Source organism: Carcharodon carcharias, chromosome 9 (genome assembly GCF_017639515.1).
Source record: "Carcharodon carcharias isolate sCarCar2 chromosome 9, sCarCar2.pri, whole genome shotgun sequence".
Taxonomy (NCBI): Eukaryota; Metazoa; Chordata; class Chondrichthyes; order Lamniformes; family Lamnidae; genus Carcharodon; species Carcharodon carcharias.
In genome coordinates, this window is record NC_054475.1 from 34,313,083 (window position 1) to 34,333,075 (window position 19,993).

Here is a 19,993-nt window from a genome sequence, read left to right on the forward strand (position 1 = left end):
TTGTACTGTTTTATAATTATTATGCATTATTATTATTGATGAGTTGCAATCTTAGCTCTATTTGTTATTAATATGCATACCTGTTTAATAATTGCTTCAATTATTATCAGTACTGTCTGTAAATAAAATCCAGGGCTGGGCAGGCCTGTTTGGATATTGGGCAAAGTTAGGAGGACAAAGGGACCAGAAGCTTGAGGGCAAAAAAGGTCAATAATTGTAAGGTAAAGAGGCCAGTGAATACAGACAGTTCATGTCTGAGCTTGATTGGTCATAGGGCTCAATCTTTGGCCTAGAGACACATAGCTCAGGCTGAGGCCATGAGGCAGTGTGATCATCGCTCAAGTAAGTAAAATCAGGAGTTTCTTCATTGGGCAAGAGACCTACACATGAAAGTATAAGGGCTGTGTGACAATAGTGGCATGTTGCTACACACATTTTGAAGCCCCATGATGTGGTAGCTCTTATAAATTGTATTCTTTAAATATTTGACCAACTTTGCTACATCTGCATATTATCTGTTATAAAGGGGTATATTGTATTGGGAATCTGGGGCAAATTATCTGGGCATGGAGCATGAAATATCTGTCAAAAGTCCAAGGGGGATGCGTAGTGCAGTTTGTGGAAAAGGGAAAGATGTTCTAGAGCCAAATTTATGGCTGAGGGTTTTTGTTTTGTATTTGCGGGCAGAATTTCGCCCTTATCAGGTGGGCTTGGCGGGGGTGGGCAGGGGCGATTGGGAAGCTGACCGCCACCCACAACCGGAGGCAGACCACAATTTCACGCTGACGGGCCAACTAAGGCCTGCCCAGCGTGAAACGCAAGCGGCAGCGCTCAGCACTGCCTGTGTGAACGGGGGGAGGACGACGAGCGGGGAAATTAACGCGTGCGCGAGTAAGCGCTTGAAAATCTCCCTGAGGCATCAGGGAGATGAAGAGTTTTAAAAATTAGAAATAAAGATTTTAAAAATGTTATTGAACACATCCCCTCATGACTCTTTCACACGAGTAGGGACATGTTATAAGTGAAATTTAAAAAATTTTATTTTATTTTTATTTGACGTTGGAAACCTCACCCCGCCTGTAGATGAGGTTTCCAAAAAAAAATGCAAAGGCTGCTTGGCCTTTTTGCCTGCCCACCAACCGTAAGGTTGGATGGGCAGTGAAAAATTTAAGTTAATTGATACTTTAATAGCCTTACAGGCCTTTTAACTGTCGGCAGGCGCGCTGCCGATTCCTGCACGTGCCCTCCGACCAAATCATTGCGCGACTGCGCGTTGATGTCAGGGCGCTTGCCTGGCGTCATCGCACATCATTTCACCCTCGAGCGGGTTGGGTGCGAGTCCGCCCGCTGAGGTGAAAGTCCTGCCCTATGTGTAGTTTTAATCTTAGGAACATGTAGTGGGAGCCATTGAAAATGTTTTCAGCGGGGGGAATGAATACTGCTTAATCAATGTTCTCTCTAATTTTTCATTGTTGTGTGAGTACATTTAAGATTACTGCGCAGCCACACACATGTATGCATCTTGGAAGGAAAATTGTTTGTGCGTGGCCTGTTTATTGCACTAGTGTGGTACGTTCCAGATTTCTGTGTGGTCATATATCTGCACAGCTTAGCAGAAACATTGGACTGGATACTTTTGTGACTGAAACAACACAAAACAGATGGTCCTAATTGGTCCCTTGTTGCATGGTTCTGGGAATCTGATAGTTGGAAGCCTGAGTGCATTTCTGGATGACATTCGTTGATGGAACGGTGGTGTGTGCTTTTGAGGTCAAAGGGGCTTTACAGTTATATTATAGATCATAGGATTACAGTCAAAAAATTCCAATAATCAGGATGGATGGAACATAATGGGCCAGAATGGGTGGGGGTGTGGGGTGGTTGTTGACAGTGAACTGTCAGCATTCACAATTATTACTCCCCTGAAACTGTCTGCAACTTTAGAATATCTTAACTTAGGGATACCAGGCAGACAGAGAATGGTGCAGAAATCCTGATGTTACAATCTGTCACTTAGAGTTCCAAAACAGACAGTGCTTTGGACCTCCCCCAAACTGCTGCCCCCTGCCTTCCCCTGCCTTTTTAATGGCGATGTTCTTAATCAAATCTGATGAACAGAACTGACCCTGAAAAATATTTTTTAAAATTGTGGAGAGCTGTTAAATGGTTAATTATTAGATTTTTTAGCCAATTTTTAAAAATTATTTTTAAAAATTGTTTTTTCAGACTACTTTATCTTCTACCTTTACCCAACCTGTGTGTCCGCCATCTTTAATTTGCTCTGTGCAAGCATTATTCTAGTGCTCATAGTTTCCTGTTTGGGTCTATGAAAATGCTTTAATGTGACTGACTGCTTGGACAGCCTGATGGCATTACTGCTGCTTCAAACTGGGAACGCCCAGTAAAGAACACCATAATCAGTTACAGTATCACTGCACGGCGAGAGAGGTGAGATTCCCGTCAGAGGGATCACTAGATCGCTCGGCGAGACTCACTCCACAGTCATCAGTGAGCACCCTTGCTTCACTGCTCACTGAAAAATTTGACCCAAAAATTGGCGCCTTTACCTCACAGCTGTGTTTCTATCCAAGTGTACAACTAGCAGAAATCTCAGAATGGAACTGATTTAAGCTAAATCTTTGCTTCTGTAACTTCAGTTAATTTGAATCCTACCATGAGTAACTAGGTAATTAAAGGAAAGGTTTAACTTACTGACATAAATGATTGGGAATGTTACTTGAACTCAATGTTTATCTTTTTAGTCACGACAGTAAACCTGGATCGTATTGGCGAGCAAGCAGAATTAATGTTCGTGGTTGGGTAAGTGGCCAGATAATTAATTAGCTGAAACCTTAGAACAAAAATGTCATCAATTGGAGTTGTGAACATGAAGGTAGAATAGAGAACCCATGGAGAGGCACGTATATATTTTTTATCACAAATACAGGGGGCAAAATCTTCTGCCCTTGCTGGGGGTAAACTTGGAGGCAGGAAGGGCATGTAATTAGATGGGATGGTGGCTTGTCATCTTCCTGCCTCCACCAGAATTAATTTCTGTGTGGGAAGGCCCGTGGTCGACCTGTGGTGTGCAGAACAGGTACAACTGTGCAGCCAGCTTGTCAGCTTCTGGGGGTGGGGGTTCCTTGATCAGAGGCACTCAGTGCCTGATTGAGGGACTCGACATTGGGAGTGGAGGGGATCACCCGCTGAGAGTGACACAAGGATGCCTCCATTCTCTTTCTCCATGGTATAGAGAGTGAACCCCTCATAATGATGCAGCAAGCCTTCTTGCAATTTTCTTAATCTGCTAGGAATGACTGAGTCCAGCTGCTGTGAGCAGCTTTATATTTGGCTTGTAGCTGGCTGCACGAGGACTTGCTTTGGGAAACTGGCAGCATCAGCACATTAAAAAGACATCCCAATGAAACTATTATTGTGGTACCAAACCATCGCTTCATGTCATATGGAAGGACAGCGATACAGTTTTATTGGTACAGATATTTTAATGTTAACTGGAAAGTGTGGTTGGGAATTGCTGCTAAGCCCGCTGCAGCCTCTCCCCACGACTCCCCCCACCCACCCTTACTCCCCGACATTACCTACCTTTGGCCTGGGTCACTGTGCAATCCTGGGGCTCCAGTGCCTGTCCTTCCAGCAGCAGCCACAGCCTCGGCAGCCTCACTGAGCACTAAAGCTGCCAGCCTCTGATTGGCTGGCAGCTCTATATGCACGACCTCTGCCCCGGCGCCTTGATTCCAGGGGATGACTCGCTGTTGGCCTTGCAACTGCCTGATTGGCTTGTGGTTCAGCGGGCCTTCCCAAAAAGAGGCTGTGGTTCTCTCACTGGCTATCCAGCTGGCAGGTGAGACCCCCGAAGCCTCAAAATGATTCCGCCCAATGATACAGATTGTTGATTATTCCTCTTTGGTACTCAGCAGTTCCTCATTCTCAAAAGAATCCCCAATCACACTTTCTAGTTAACATTAAAATATCTGTACCAATAAAACTGTATCGCTGTCCTTCCATGTGACCTGAAGCGATGGTTTTGTATCACAATAATAGATCCATTGGGATGTCTTTTTAATATGCTGATGCTGCCAGTTTCCCAAAGCAAGGCCTCGTGCAGCCAGCTACAAGCCAAATATAAAGCTGCTGGGTCTCTCAGTAGCTGGTCTCAGTCATTCCTAGCAGATTAAGAAAATGGCAAGAAGGCTTGCTTCGGCAGAATGAGGGGTTCATGTTCTATATAATGGAGAAAGAGAATGGAGGCATCATTGCTTTGCAAAATCACTTCTAAATGTTGTTATAAACATGGCTATACCAAGACTCCCGACCCACTCTGAGATCCTAGAGATGATGCTTAGTGCCAGACATCAAAGGCAACTGTTTTGCTGCCCGACCTTAAGTGTATTTGAATAGTAGTCACAGCACTGCTTAGTGGTCACACAAAGTGCATGTAATTCTAAACCGTAAACTCTGTAGGCTTTCATTCCCAATGCTATCTCTGTGACAATGTTATTGGAGCTTGATCTTGATTTTGTTCATATTCCATTTGTGCTATGTAGTAGGCCCTTTGTTTTATTTTAGCTCTACCAGGATTAAATTTAAAATGAAAGCTCAAACCAGCTGTGTAGCCATGGCAAGATGCAAGGTTGAGATTCTAAACAAAGATTGGCACAGCCTTGCCAAGGTCAGCCAGTTGCCCCTTGAATGAGTATTACATGTCAACCCAACAACTGCCAGCATATCACTGGGATTAAAATGTGATCCTTTCATGATTGATCCAACAGGTCTGACCGTTATTGTATTTAATCTCAGTTTTTGGACTCTGTTTACATTTTTCATAATGCCTTGCATTACTTTTGATTTTGAGATCTAAGCCCCAACTCGACTAGAACTAAGCTTGTACATGGCATGCCACCAGGAACAACATGTGAAATCCTTGGGTATTATAGCCTATAGCTCGGTGATGGGATAGTAGTGGGTGTTGTAAACCACCTCATTGTTTTAGCGCTTCTCATCTTGTTTTGTTCATGTTCTTCATTTTCTTTAATTCAGCAAAAACAGCAGTCCACTGGAGGTGGACGATGAGGGAGGCACAGTGTTCCTGCGAGTACTCATTCACCTGACAATGCATGATTATCCACCCCTTATTTCTGGATCCCTGCAGCTTCTTTTCAAACATTTCAGCCAAAGACAGGAGTTGCTAGGCACTTTTAAACAGGTGAGGAAAGGATTGTCCTACCATTGAGGGACAAATAACAAACTTATACCTGCAACAGACTTGGGGCAACAGGCAGAAAACAGACAAAGCTGCAAATACTCAGCAGGTCAGGCAGCATTTGTGGAGAGAGAAACAGTTAACATTTCAGGTTGATGAGCTATCATCTGATTTTGCTTTTGTATTGGGGTTACAGGCTACTGGCCTGCAGAGCAATTTGCAAATTTCCATTTTGGATATAGTTCCTTCCAAGTGGCCAGTTATCAAGATGTATTTATAAAACAAAGAGATTTGTTTTTCTTTGCAGAGGAATGTCAAAGGGATGCACAATGTCTCTAATATTAATGGGGATGTGAAGGTTCAGCCAACTTCAACAGCTGGGCCTCATTCCATAAATTTTCTCCAATTTCTACCTGACCCCCAACCCCAGTGGGCGCGGGCAGGAAATTTGGGCGGCAGTCAGGGAATTGTGGGATCAGCCCCAGGCAGTCAGGTAAGTGAAGGTGGTGGTGGGCGGGTGGTATGAGGATCCCAGGACAATCATGCCACGATCCTCCTCCTTACAGGCTTGGCCTGACACGGGGGAAGTCATTGCTGTCCTGCTGTTCAACTAAAACTGCAGATGGGGCCTCAATAACTTCATCAGGCTCCATCTGCAGACTTAAAAAAGAACCAGCTAAGGGAGTTGAAATTGGGGCTGAAGAGTGGAAAGCACACAGAAGGACTAAAGGAAGTCATTTGAAAAAATTGGTGAGTGGGAAACAAGTGAAGTGGAAATATATCTGTGGTGAACATATGGAAGGTCAGATAATCTTGTATTTAAAAATAAATTGTGTAGAAGTGTTTAAGTTCAATTTCTTAACTCCATTCACTTATCAGTGGCTAAACATGTCTATTATTTTTCATCAAGGAAACACAAATGTTAGATAATTCAAATTAATGTCCAAATCCAGTATTATTTTTGCACTTACACAAGCTGTAATACTACTAGAACCTAGCTGCTTTCCTGTCAACTCCAAATCCAAGACTCGTACAATCCTGAGCTGAACTATGTTGCAGTTTTCCAAAGCGTGTTACTTTAACTGAGGTTAACCCGTTTATTTTGAACAGTGGTGCTGTATTAATGACAATCAAAAAACGTATGCATGTGTCATTGTCTTTAGATCTAGGCAAGCATTTGATAATGTGTCCAGGTTAAAATAAGAAAATCCTATTTGATTATTGCTATTAGCTACTAGACTGTTTTATACCTCCTTAAAAGTTCCACTTTGAAAGCAATACAGCATCACATCAGGCATTGCTTTTAAGTTCATCATATTTTAAGAATTCAACTTATTTATTTAAATCATCATGAACAAATGACATGAATAATCCAATGCAATTAGATATTTACAGTAGAATGTCTTTTAGCTAATTTGCCAAGTAGGCACAATAATAGGCACAAGATTGCTGTTTGTTTTCCTGTGATATTTCCAATCAGTTAATGTACTGAATGACCAAACCCAGCGACTTAAAAATCCTTTCACCACTTGTCATGGTTTGTTTGAATTATTTTATAATTGACAGTCGGATTTAAAAAAAATTGCATTTAACCGAACAAATCACATTGCCTGTGTTTATCAAAAGGACTTCTGTTTCTTTCCTTCAAATCTACAGTTCAAACAAACCACAAGCTTCCTAGAGGGGCCTGAATTATGATCCATTGTTAAAATGCTTATGTACAGTGACTGCGTTTAAAGAGACAGTCACTAATTAAAACCAGACAAATGTAGATATTCTTGCCATAACAGAAGCTTGACAATTGCACAATGATATTCACATATCAAATTACTTCACTGAAAAAGTAATTTTATGTACATCCATATCACTATTCTGGTGTTACTGATTCTTTCTAAACTTAAAAGAACATTTTTTATTCATGCTTTTACTTAGTGGAAGTGAAAGTGATATCTTTATTTTTCCTCCCTGATAGGTCCAGCTTCTTATATCACCTCAAGATGTTGATAACTACAAAGTGATCAAATCTGATTTGGATCGCCTGCGTACAATGGTGGAAAAGTCCGAGCTCTGGGTAGACAAAAAGAGCAGCAGAGGAACTGAAGGAAAAACAGCAAAATCAGAGGTAACTACCCCTTATACCATCTGTACATCTATACCCTGTACTTGCTGACCTACATTGGCTTGTCTCATTTTTAAGATTCTCATTCTTGTTTTCCAACCACTTCATAGCCTCAGCCCTCCCCATCTCTTTGACCTACTTCAGGCTTAGAGCCCTTCAAGATCTCTGTACTGTTCCAAATCTGGCTTATTGCGCATCCCGATTTCTATTGCTCCACCATCGATAGCTTAGTTCTTAAACTCTGTAATTTCCTCCTTAAATCTCTCCAGCTCTCACTGTCAAGGTGCCCCTTAACAACCTGTTTCTTTGACCACGCTTTTGGCCATCTGTCCTAATATCTCCTTAAGAGACTGGTGTCAAATTTTATTTAATAATGCTCCCATGAAGCACCTTAGGGGGGTTTGCTATGGTGAAAGTGTGATATGAATGCACGTTGCTATTACAGGATGGTTTGGAAGTATCTATCCCTGGAGTTACCCTGTTTAAAAAAAACTGTTCAAATAACAACTTTCCGGTCTCTTCAATTGATTAGCAAATATTGCTCAGTTTTATTTTACTTTCTGGTCATGTTGGCAAGGTAGTAATTAAACAAATGAGCTGTGAGTTCAATTTCCTATAGCTGCACCACTGGTTAATGAGTTGGCATAAAATACATTTGTGCACTATTTTAAGGCAGTCATTAAATAGTTTATTTCTAGCAGATTAATGATACTGTTTTATGCCAATACTTTAACCTGTGCACTGTTTCATGATGAGCTATTTCAGCATCACAATATCAGTGTCCAGGCATTGATGGAACGTGAAAAAGCCTTTTAATACCACTGATTGCAGTTCAACAGAATGCCATTTTATGATACGTAATGGTTCTAATTCCTCCAAAACCAAACATATTGACATTTTTATGGGGACAGCCAAAACTTAACTGTATGACAAAATCAGTCATCTTAGAAAGCGTGAACAATAGATTGCACCACTGTCTGCTTCATAAGTTGGATAACGTTGCCACCCGACAGACTACAGGGGAATGACTACTAGGAACATATACACAAACTCAAGATTACCTTCTTAATTTATCTCATTTACCTTAGGAAATTTGTTACTGGTTTTCTGATTTGTAACACATTCTAAGTTGGGCTGTATGTATTATTGGAGTCTGTCCCAAGCTTACTGTAGCTCATGGATGGGGATGGTCGGGCCTGGTTGGGGGGTGGGGGTTGGGGTTGGAAGAGGGTAATTTTAATTGCCAAAAACAGGTGAATTTGCATTAAGTGGGAAATTAGAATGTTAAGGATCTAAAACTGGAACCCGCCCTCCCAATTTCAGTTTTAACAAAGGTGGAATGAGGAGCAGAGGACCAACCTATTTTCAAGAGCTGAGTCAGTCGGTAAAACCTTTTTAAGGAGAGTGTGTGCCTTCATTTTAAAAAGGTTGTGATTTTTAACCCATGTCAGCCAGATTTCCTGGTCCTTCAGAAATCCAGCAGATAAAAGGATCTGAGGAGGACTGGATTGATGAGGTACCTTTTCCAACACTGCTTGTGGACCAGGAGAGGCAGAAATGTTTCTTCCAGCTACGACACAGGCATCTACGCAGCAATGTGGAAAATTGTGCAGATATGTCCTGTCCACAAAAAGTAGGACAGCTCCAACGGGACTGTTACCTCCATCAGTCTATCCTCGATCATCAGTAAGTTGATGGAAGGTGTCAATAACAATGCTATCAAGTGGCACTTACTCAGCTATAACCTGCTCACTAACGCTCAGGTTGGGTTCCGCCAGGGTCACTCGGCTGGTGACCTCATTGCTGCCTTAACCAAACATGGACAAAAGAGATGAACTCAAGAGGTGATATGAGAGTGATTACCCTTGACATTAAGGCAGCATTTGACTGAATAAGAGCCCTAGCAAAACTGCAGTCAATGGGAATCAGGGGGAAAACTCTCCACTGGTTGGAGTCATACCTAACATGAAGGAAGATGGTTGTGGGTGTTGGGGGGTCAGTCATTTCAGTCCCAGGACATTGCTGCAGGAGTTCTTCAGGATAGTGTCCTGGGCTCAACCATTTAGCTGCTTCATCAATGACATTCCTTCCATCATAAGATCTAAAGTGGGGATGTTTGTTGTTGATTGTACAATGTTCAACATTCGCAACTCCTCAGATATTTAAGCATATCCAAATGCAGCAAGACCTGGACAACTCTCAGGCTTGGGCTGATAAGTGGCAAGTAACATTCATGCCACAAAAATGCCAGGCAATGACCATCTTCAACAAAATATAATCTAACCATCTCCCTTTGACATTCAATGGAATTACTATTGCCGAATCCCCCACTATCAACATCCTGGAGGTTACCATTGACCAGAAACTGAACTAGACCAGATATATATATTGTGGCTGCAAGAGCAGGTCAGAGGCTGGGAATTCTGTGGTAAGTAAATCACCTCCTCACTCTCAAAAGCCTGTCCACCATATACAACGCACAAGTCAGGAGTGTGATGGGATACGCTCCACTTGCCTTGATGAGCGCAGCTCCAACAACACTCAAGAAGTTCAACACAATCCAGGACAAAGTACCCTGCTTGATTGACACCCCATCCACTGTCTTCAACATTCATTCCTTCCACCTGCAACGCACAGTGGCAACAATGTGTACCGTTTACAAAATGCACTACCGCAGCTCACCAAGCCTCCTTCAACAGCACCTTCCAAACTCAAGACCTCTGCCACCTAGAAGGACAAGGGCAGCAGATGCACGAGAACACCACCACCACCTGCAAGTTCCCTTCCAAGCTACACACCATCCTGACCTGGAGCTATTTTGCAGTTTGTTCACAGATGCTGGGTTAAAATCCTGGAACTCCCTTTCTAACAGCACTGTGGTTGTACCTAAAACACATTGTCATGAAACCCATTGATTTGTGGAGATTGTAACATTAAAAATGTTAGGATGTTCCAATTCTGATTACATTGGTTCCTGCCTGGTAACAATGGTGGGAACCTATGGGAGAACAGATCAAGGGTCACTGAATAACTCTTCTTCAGGCAGTCAGCTTGAGGCAGTCTGCTAGCCAAGAAGCGTCACAGACACGGACAAGAATAGGCCCTGTTAAGAAAGTTAAAAGAAGAGAGCAAAGGAATAAGCTTCAAATTAAAGAAAGAGCTGCAGTTATCAGACTGACTCCATACTGTGGACCACTGAGGCAAAGGTATCCCTTTGGAGTAATGGTGTTCTGCAGGAGATTGAAACCCTGCAATGTGTGCCATTGTTAAAACTGTCAGAGTGGGAGAGACATTTGGAGAGAATTCCAAGGCAGGACCTTCAAGGTTGGAAATTGGAAACCCCAGTGAGAAAGATGAAGTTTCAGTGGGATTGGCTGACTCACAGTGGGACTAACGTCTGGGTGATTTCTTAAGAAATCTATGGGCTCTGTCTTGGTGCATCTGTCATTTACTCTGTAGTGTGGTGTGTTCAAGCACAGTTCGTCTGTTAATTCACATGTACCTCATCTTTACCCTGAATGTTAGAATATAAGATACATATTGTAAATTGCATTATCTTTCTGAATGTGTGTAGTAAATTTTGTTTTTGTTTGTTCAAAACCGTGGAATCTTGTAGCTTTATTCCAAAAGCAGGTGTCTTGAATCTCTTTAAACAAAATGTTACTGGCTCCTAACTGGACTTCCCCTCATGGCCCTGTGTCTGGATTATAACAACACGAATTGCAGCAGTTCAAGAAGATGATTAGAGATGGGCAACAAATGCTGGTCTAGCCAGTGACGCCCATATCCTGGGAAAGAATTTAAAAAACTCTACCTCCTGTCCTCTGTCCCACCACGTTCCCATTTCCTACACCTTGACCCTCCTGGATCTCTGACCAACGCCACCCCCCCCCCCCAACCCCCAACTATCTCTCCCCAAATCCCAGTGATCTCAGATCATCCTGATCCTCTCGACCATGCTTTAGCCACCAGTCCCCATCCTCGTGATCCCAGCCCCCCACCAATAAACCTGACAGTTCCTGCACTGAAGCAGCAACCAAATTTCCCAGCCTGACAGACAGCTAAACCTATCGATCAGATGGGCTTCTGAGTGGGAGGGGAGTTCTATTTACTAAAGAAAGCACACGCACCATGGAGTTAAGATTCCACGCATTGGAGAAACTTGAGACTTCATGGCTTCTTGATCATAACTTCTTCCCCCACTCTACGCCAAAACACCACCCCAGTGAACATAAGGGCCATTGTGTCTCACCTGGATAAATCCTATTAAGAATGAATGAAAATAGAGGAAGTGAAAATGCTTTTTATCATAACATTGACATGGCTAGATTTGTGCTTCTGTACACAAGAATGCGGAAACTTGGGATATTCTGGTTATACACAGTACTCACCCAACCAACATTTGCGATATTTTAAACCATGTAGTTTGTTTGCATCTAGGTTATGTGCATGTCTGGCGAAAATGCAGAGAAAATGCCAGGTCAGGGATTCAATATTAATTAAGATAGTTGTTTTATTATGCATCCCGCTGGGGTTAAAAATAAACTAAAAGACCTTAAAGGAAAATTTTTTGTTCAGCTGGTAATATCTGTAATTGCAATACCATCGCTATGCCAACAAGTGGTGGTGTTGAGCTGTAACTAACAATTCAGGACATGTACAGCAGAACAGCTCTGCTGACCTTCAAAGGGATCAAAGAGCAGTCTCTGCTCATCAGGAAATTCCCAAGCTTATAAGATTACTGAAGGCCATTAAGTTTCAGTGGGTAAATGCATAATGTGTAACAACAAATTACACTTTAATGGCATCATATGGATGATAAAATTGAGTGAGGACAATGTGAAATCAAAGAGGTGGCTAGAGCAATTTAACTGAAAGTTCAACAGCCAAAAAGTCCCAGAATGGGCTTCCAGTGGGCACCCGCAGGGTGCAAATTTTAGATAGAAAGCTAAGAGACAGAAAACAGTGGGCAGTGCGTACGTGATTTCTCGATCTGTGCAGCTTATGGGCAAAACTCCCCAGTGGAAACACAACCTTAGAAAATGAATCCATTTTGGATTTCCTACCTATGAGCCACTTGTCTCAATGTGTCAACACAACCATGATTTTATCAACTTGCTGATGAAAATCACAAGAGCATACTTGGATGAGTGCATTCTGTTGTTGCATCATTTGAATTTCTAGATGTTACTTTTCTGTCTGGTTCCACCATGTTATTGTTGATATTTCAGGAGCCTGGTGATGATGCAGCTTTGGAGAAGACATTAGGAGGGAAAAGTAGCGGGAATTATCAAGATGTCAGAGAGGTGAGTCACTTTATTTTGGAAAGAATGGGGCAATTAACAGAGTCTTTATTTCTCCCCCAATTCCCTGACCTCCCGCCACTACAGGTTGGCTGGCATTCTTGAAACTATTCCCAGATCTCCCATTGTACTTCTTTGAATCATCATTTGGAGGAGGTGTAAAGAGTATTCTGGAGATGACTAGCTGTTTAATTTTCCCCTACCCATCCTGTAGGAAGAAGCTTACAAGCTCACTAATTCCCCACAGTAGTTTGGCTAAGATGGAATCTGAGGCGTGTAGGGAGACAGGATATGGACCCTCATCTCACTGCTTCCTGGGGCATTGCATATTTTAATGGGCAGCTGAGTAATGCTATTGCTAAGTTTGTTGAAACAAACTGAATGGAAGCAACAAAGTGCTGACATAAGGAAGCTGGGGAAATTAAAGGAATGAGCAATAAAAAATCAGTAATAAAGACTCTGTTTGTCAGTTGCACCAGCAATGCAGCTGTTACACACTGGGACAGTTTTATAAATTTGTACTTCAGGCAGGGAGTACAAATTTATATCACACCAATTATAACCTAGGAATTAGAAAGCCCATATTGGAAAATAAAGTAGGAGATTGTGAAGTACAAATGCCAGCCATGATGTTAGTCCCATATGATCTTATATGTAATGCAAATCTTTTCAGATTTTAGAGCGGCTGAATAAAATGTGTGGTGTTGGAGAACAAGTTAGGAAGAAACAGCAGAGGCTGCTGAAAAATATGGGGGCTCACAAAGTGATGTTGGATCTTCTGCAGGTACCTTATGACAAGGTGAGAATATCATCACATCCAGAGTTGGTTTTGTACATTCTAACAATGACTTAACAAGAAAAATGAACAGGACTGACAACCACATAAGTTGGCCATTAGACAGTGAAGGGTGATCTTTTACTGAAGATATTTTTTGCTTTTGTACTTTTTGACTTCATTTTATTCCAATGTTTTGCTCCTTAATTTTCACCAGTTCCTGGTGAGTGGGTCAGCAAGTTCCCTGCTTTGAGGCTAGACCCAGTGCTTAATTGAGTCAGCAATCTCACCTGGAGAGCCGGCAAGAGCCCCATGTCGGCTCTTTTAGGGAAGCCCTGTCATATCTTGTGCCAATCAGGCACTTGACATCAAGTGATCAAGAACCAAGGAGGTGGAAGTCTTGCCTGCTGAGACCTGCCTGCCAATCAGCGGTTGACAGCTCTTTTGAATGGCAGCACCACCAGGAAGGTGGTGTCTGCTGCCGTTATGACACCCACTCTAAGATCTTCGCAAGATCCCAAGTCAGGAGTGAGTGATGGCGGGAGGGGGGTCGAGGGGAAGGATTGGGATGTGTGGGTGCAACAAAGGCACAATGGTGGTTCTCAGTGCCTCCACAGCACCCTCCCCTTTCTGATGCCAGACCCCTCGATCGGCACTGAGTGCCTTTGAACAAGGGACCCCCATCCTCAGGGGACTTCAAAGATTTGCTTGTCATGCTCCCTAAATGGCCAGTCCCTGCACACCTCTGTGTTAATACCAGCAGCGGCAGGAACATTAAAATACGGAGGATGAAGCGGTCACCGAGAGTTTTAAAAAAAACTTCTGCTGGACTGCTTTGATTGACTGGCCATCTGGCATAGATTAGAGAAAGAATAGAATATGGTCATGCACTTTCAGTACAGTTCTTGGTTGACAGTTCCCCAAGGGCTATTATTATGTTGGCATGAATGCTTGACTGAGTTTCAAATGCTATAATTATCTCAGCAGGGGTTTCTAAGTTCACAGTTTGATTGGCAGTTTAAAGAAGCCAATAAAAGATTACGTGTCTTTGATACGGGGTCTGAATAGACATTTGTTTTTATTAGAGATTAACAATTGAGATTTAAAAGCTTTGAATGGATTTTATGAATTGGAGATTTTTCACTATCAAGTTTCTATGAGTGAGAGCTGTATTAAATTGTTAGAAGTTTATTTTTTCATCTCCACATTCTGGAGGTCTGCCCATGGTGGATACTGGGTACATGGCTATGGAGGGGCCATGGGGAGTGGGTGGTGGTTGAGGAGGAATGAGGGCTAGAGGGCTGAACAACTTGTGAAACAACTGAGACAAAGTACCAGAGAACCTCCTAACCAGCCCACCTTGGCACTTGCCTGCCCTGTCTGCTTATGCTTTGCATCTGGGGTCGACGGGCCCAACTCTGCCATTTAAGTGGCTCAATTGGCCACTTGACAGGAGGGCCACCTACCCATTCCTGTTCAGTTTGAAAGGGTAAGTGTAGATCTAAGACTAGTGTTTTAAACCTGAATGAAGGTAATTAGAAGAGTATGAAGGCAGAGCTAGTTAAAGTGTACTGGAAAACTAGTTGAAAAGGTAGAACAGTAGAGATGCTGTGGCGGACTTTTAAGGAGATATTTAATAGCTCAGCAAAGATTTACCACAGTAAGAAAGACTCTTTAAGGAGGAGATATCATTTTTGGCTGAATAAAGTTATGGATTCTATCAAAGTGAAATAAAGTACTGTACAAATCTGTAAAGACTGGTGGTAGGTCAGAAGATTGGTCAGATTCTAAGAACTAGCAAAGAAGGACTAAAAATAACAAAGACAGAGAAAGTTGAGTATGAGAGAAAGCTAGCTAATAATATAAAAACAGATAGTAAGAATTTCTACAAATATTTAAATAAGAAAAGAGTAACTAAAGTTAATGTTGGTTCTCTAGAGAGTGAGTCTGGGGAATTGATAATGGAAAACATAAAAAGAGTGGAGGCATTGAACAGATATTTTGCATCTGTCTTCACTGTAGAAGACTTAGAAAACTTCTCAAAGATACTTGGGAATCAGAAGGTGAACGGGAAGGAGGAACTTAAAGCAATCACCATCACTAGGGAAAAGCTACTGCGAAAACTACTAGACCTAAGGCTGACTAGTCCTCAGGATCAGATGTCCTGCATCCAAGGTTCTTAAAAGAAGTGGCTGCAGAGATAGTAGATGCATTGGTTAGAATCTTCCAAAATTCCTTAGATACTGGAGGGATTGCAGTGGATTGGAAAACAGCTAATGTAACATGTTTATTCAAGAAAGGAGGGAAACAAAGACCAGGAAATTACAGGCCTGTTAGCCTAACATCTGTCATAGGGAAATTGCTAGATTTCGTCATTTAGGAGTTAATAGCCGGATGCTTAGAAAATCACAGCATGATCAGGCAGAGGCAACATGACTTTGTTAAAGGAAAATTGTGTTCAACTAATTTATTAGAGTGTTTTGAGGAAGTAACAAGCAAGTGTATAAAGGGGAACCTGTGGATGTGGTGTACTTGGATTTCCAAAAGACATTTGATAAGGTGCCACATTGAAGGTTACTACACAAGATAAGAGAACATGATGTAAGGGGTAAGCTATTAACATGGATAAAGGATTAGCTAACAGGAAGCAGAGAGTAAGGATAAATAGGTCTTTTTTTCAGTTTCAAATTGATTTCAGTATTACTAGGGCTCCTTGATGCTACACTCGGTCAAATACTGCTTTGATGTCAAGGGTAGCCACTCTCACATCACCTCTTGAGTTCAGCTCTTTTGTCTATGTTTGGATCAAGGCTGTAATGAGGTCTGTAACCAAATGGCCCTGGCAGAACCCAAAGTGAGTGCTAGTGAACAGGTTATTGTTGAATAAATGTCACTTAATAGCACTGTCGACGATACCTACCATCACTTTGCTGATGATTGACAGGAGGCTGATGGGGTGGTACTTAGCCAAATTGGATTTGTCCTGCTTGTTGTGGACAAGACATATCTGTGCAATTTTCCACATTGTCAGGTAGATGCCAGTGTTGTAGCTGCACTGGAACAGCTTGGCTAGGGCTGTGAATGGTTTTGGAGCACAGGTCTTCAGTACTATTGCCGGGATGTTGTCGGGTCCCATAGCCTTTGCGGAATCCAGTGCGTTCAGTAAATGATATTGTTTATCCATAAAAGGCTGTTCTCAGAATAATTATCTATTTATCCTGTAAGTAATGATTAAAGGTTATGTTTTGTTGCAGAATGATGTAAAAATGTGTGAGATTTTGAAGTACACTCACCAGTTCCTTCAGAAATTCTGTGCAGGAAGTCCTGAGAACCAGACTCTTCTTTACAAGCACCTGAACCTGTTCTTGACTCCAGGGGTAAGTAATCTTAAACTAGACTTAGATTAGTCAATGTGCACAGGAGCAACAGGACTCATGCCCAAAATTTTGATTAATTAAGCACTAATATCCATTCAAATATGAATTGTCAGCTTGTTGTCATTAAAAGCACAGTCTGGAAAAAGGACTTTAGTGACTCTATATCAAGCCTTGGTGGCAGAATTTAAAGTTGGCCCAGATTTTCCTGCAATGATGAGTTTAGTGATTTTCACCTTAAAGAGACATTGCTAACTGTCTCCAAATGTTGTTGATTTTCTAATAAGGCCACAGCAAACGCAGAGCAAATCAGCCACACAGCGGTGATCTGGAGGGCTGTAGTGACAGCATATTCACTATCTCAAGAAGTAGGAGTGTTTCAGTGAACAGAAGCATATCTTCTTAAATAAATGTAAATCCACAGTCCACATTAAACACTGATGTCCTGTTAAAATACTTGCCTGCCCCTGCAGAAAAATTAAGAAAATTCAGATGCAACTGTTCAAATACTGTTGACCTTGCAGCAGTGAGTGTCCCTTTATACCTGGCAGCTCTTGGTTAGAGTTGCCAACATTGGTTTGCAGTATTCTTAGAGATTTGATCATGTGACATTTGCTCACATGGTAATCACTTGCTTAATCACATAACATTTGCAAATAGTGGGCAAATGCTATTGCAATTATCTTACTTCAGTGTTTTAATATTATCAAGCCCCAAATAAAATTTGACTTTGTTTTATAGTGCGATAAATAACATAGGCCTGAATTTTTCCCCTGTTTGGCGCGTGCAATCGGAGGGCCCGGAAGCGGCCAGGAAACAGGCCCCCAACCACGATCAGCCCCTGACCGTGATTTCGTGCTGGCTGGCCGGGCACTGAAAAGCTCAGCGCTGCTGGGGCAGGGGCAGGAAGAGAGCAGGCGACGACATCACTGCGGGTGCGGGTGCGGGTGAGTGCTGCGAGGGAGCTCCCTGAAGACTGCCTCAGGGAGTTGCAGACCAGCAAATAATAAAATAAATCATTAAAAAGCTCGAATAAATGTCCATGCAGCATAATCAAGCACCTGAAAGCATACCTCATAAAAATGCTCCCCACAGATTTCATCCCGCCCTTGGATGAGGTTTGATGAAAAATGTAAAGGCCGCCTGGCTGATTGGCCCACCCGCCAGCCATAAGGTTGGATGGGCCACGAAAAATCACATTTAATTGCGCCGTTAGTGGGCTTAATTGGCAGCTTAATTGTTGGCGGGTGTGCTTTCGACTGCCGCACGTGCCTGCTGAGTGAAATATCGCGCGAGTGCACGGTGACGCTCGCCCGACATCATCTCGTGCGATTTTACACCAGATTGACTTGGGCACGCGCCTGCCATAGTGTACAAGTCAAAGAAAGAACACCAAAAAATAGAAAGATTTAAGGGTAAGTAATGCTCAGATAGAAACTACTTCTGTGATGTTCCGACAATCTGACCGTAATGAGAATCACTTAATAAATAGCACTGATTCCAAAAAGCATCATCAATATAACAAACTTCTAACTAAAATTCTTATACAGATCTGACTTTTCACAGGTCATAAAGTTTAAAAAAATAAATTAAACCAAAACCAAAGTTTTAAATTCATTGGGCAGAATTTTGCCGTCAGCGAGCAGGGGGCGGGGCCCGCTCGCTGATGCATAAAATGACGCGGGATGACGTCACGCAGAACCCCCGACATCATCCCGCCCCATTTAAATTTTCAGGAAGGTGGGGGCACAGCAAAATCAGCTGCGGGCCTGCTGACCTGTCAATGGCCAATGGCGACCATTGACTGGATCATTTAAACAATTAAAGGACCTGCCCATACAACCTGAAGGTTGGTGGACAGGCCAGGAGCCCCAGCGGCAAATAGAGAAAACATGAAACCTCATCCAGCGGCGAGATGAGGTTTCATGCAGGATTTCAAAAATTTTAATAAAGTTATAATGTAAATTATGAACATGTCCCATCTCATGTGACATTGTCGCATGAGGGGGACGTGTTAGGGATTTTTCTTCTCTATTTTTAATATTTTTCAACGTGGAAGCGATCTCCCTGAGGCAGCACTTAGCCTCAGGGAGAAGTACGCTATTTCGCGCACATGCTTGAAAGAGCGCACTCGCTTTTGGGGAATCCCCCCCACCCGCAGAGGAAGTACATAGCGCTTCCCACCGGATGTCACATTGGGTGGGCCTTAATTGGCCTGCTGATGTAAAATGGTGGCAGGGCCCGCTTCTCCGGCAGGGATCGGCTCCCCGACCGCCGGAGATTGGGTCGGGCCCGCCTGCCCGCCAGGCACAAAATTCTGCCCATTGAGTCCCACACCCCATCACTGAAGCCTGGCTTCACGGAAGTAAGGCTCAGTCTTCAGATCGAAGCACCAAAGCTGCGTGATTCTGAAACTAAACCCATTAAACAACAGTGCACATTAGAAGCTGACATGAACCTTCCCTAGGCTCAGCTTTTCTCCCTCTCTCCCTCTCTCATTCACTCTGTCTCTCTCTCTCTTCTTGCTCTCTCACTCCTCCAGTTTGTGTTGCTCTCCGTCCCCTAGTTCACGTTTCTCTCTTTCTCCCTCCATCGGTTGCTCTCTCAGGATTCACAGAGTTTCAATTTTCAATTTTCATTGGTTCCAATCTCATCATCCACATGACAGGTAATGAGTAAGTGAGTTCCAAATAATGGAGGACCAGCAGGGCTCAGACAACATGGTTTGGTTGTAATCCATTGCAGCCAAGGTACTGCACACGTGCAAACTGCACGCACAACTGCATTTTACCTGCCCCAGCCAGGTGTGATTTTGGCGGGGGCGCATAATATTGGACGGATGTCTGGCCCACCACCTTCCCACCCACCCCCTGAGCTCAAACCCATAATACGGGAGAGGTGAGGTGGGTGGGTGGCTGGGCGCCAAATAATTAGGCGCCAGTTGAGCTTGTTAAAAAGTCAGTTGACCCTGATAATATACTGCCTAAGCCATAAAATAGTTGGCATGGGCAGCCAGACAGGATTGGGCAGGCAGCTTTTTAAAAAAACTTTTTAAGGGCCGGAAGGAAGGGGTGGTACTATCTTTGGGGTAGGGCACTTTGTGCATCGGGGACAGGCCCCCTAAGATAGTACACCCCCTAGATTTTCCCCTACCTTCCTGCTATATAAAACACACCACACCAACCCCCCATCTCCCGAAAC

General features: G+C 42.9%; 1 protein-coding gene across 9 annotated transcripts in view; it reads left to right on the forward strand.

Moving 5' to 3' along the window:
- The window catches only part of itpr3 (inositol 1,4,5-trisphosphate receptor, type 3), a 312,431-nt gene that overhangs the window by 201,151 nt on the left and 91,287 nt on the right, over positions 1 to 19,993 (forward strand). For all 9 annotated transcript variants that reach the window (XM_041195917.1, XM_041195916.1, XM_041195915.1 and 6 more), the window contains 6 exons: positions 2,763 to 2,820; positions 5,059 to 5,224; positions 7,194 to 7,343; positions 12,572 to 12,646; positions 13,317 to 13,442; positions 16,673 to 16,795. In XM_041195917.1, the coding sequence (XP_041051851.1) occupies positions 2,763 to 2,820; positions 5,059 to 5,224; positions 7,194 to 7,343; positions 12,572 to 12,646; positions 13,317 to 13,442; positions 16,673 to 16,795 (698 nt within the window). The remainder of the gene's footprint in view (positions 1 to 2,762; positions 2,821 to 5,058; positions 5,225 to 7,193; positions 7,344 to 12,571; positions 12,647 to 13,316; positions 13,443 to 16,672; positions 16,796 to 19,993) is intronic.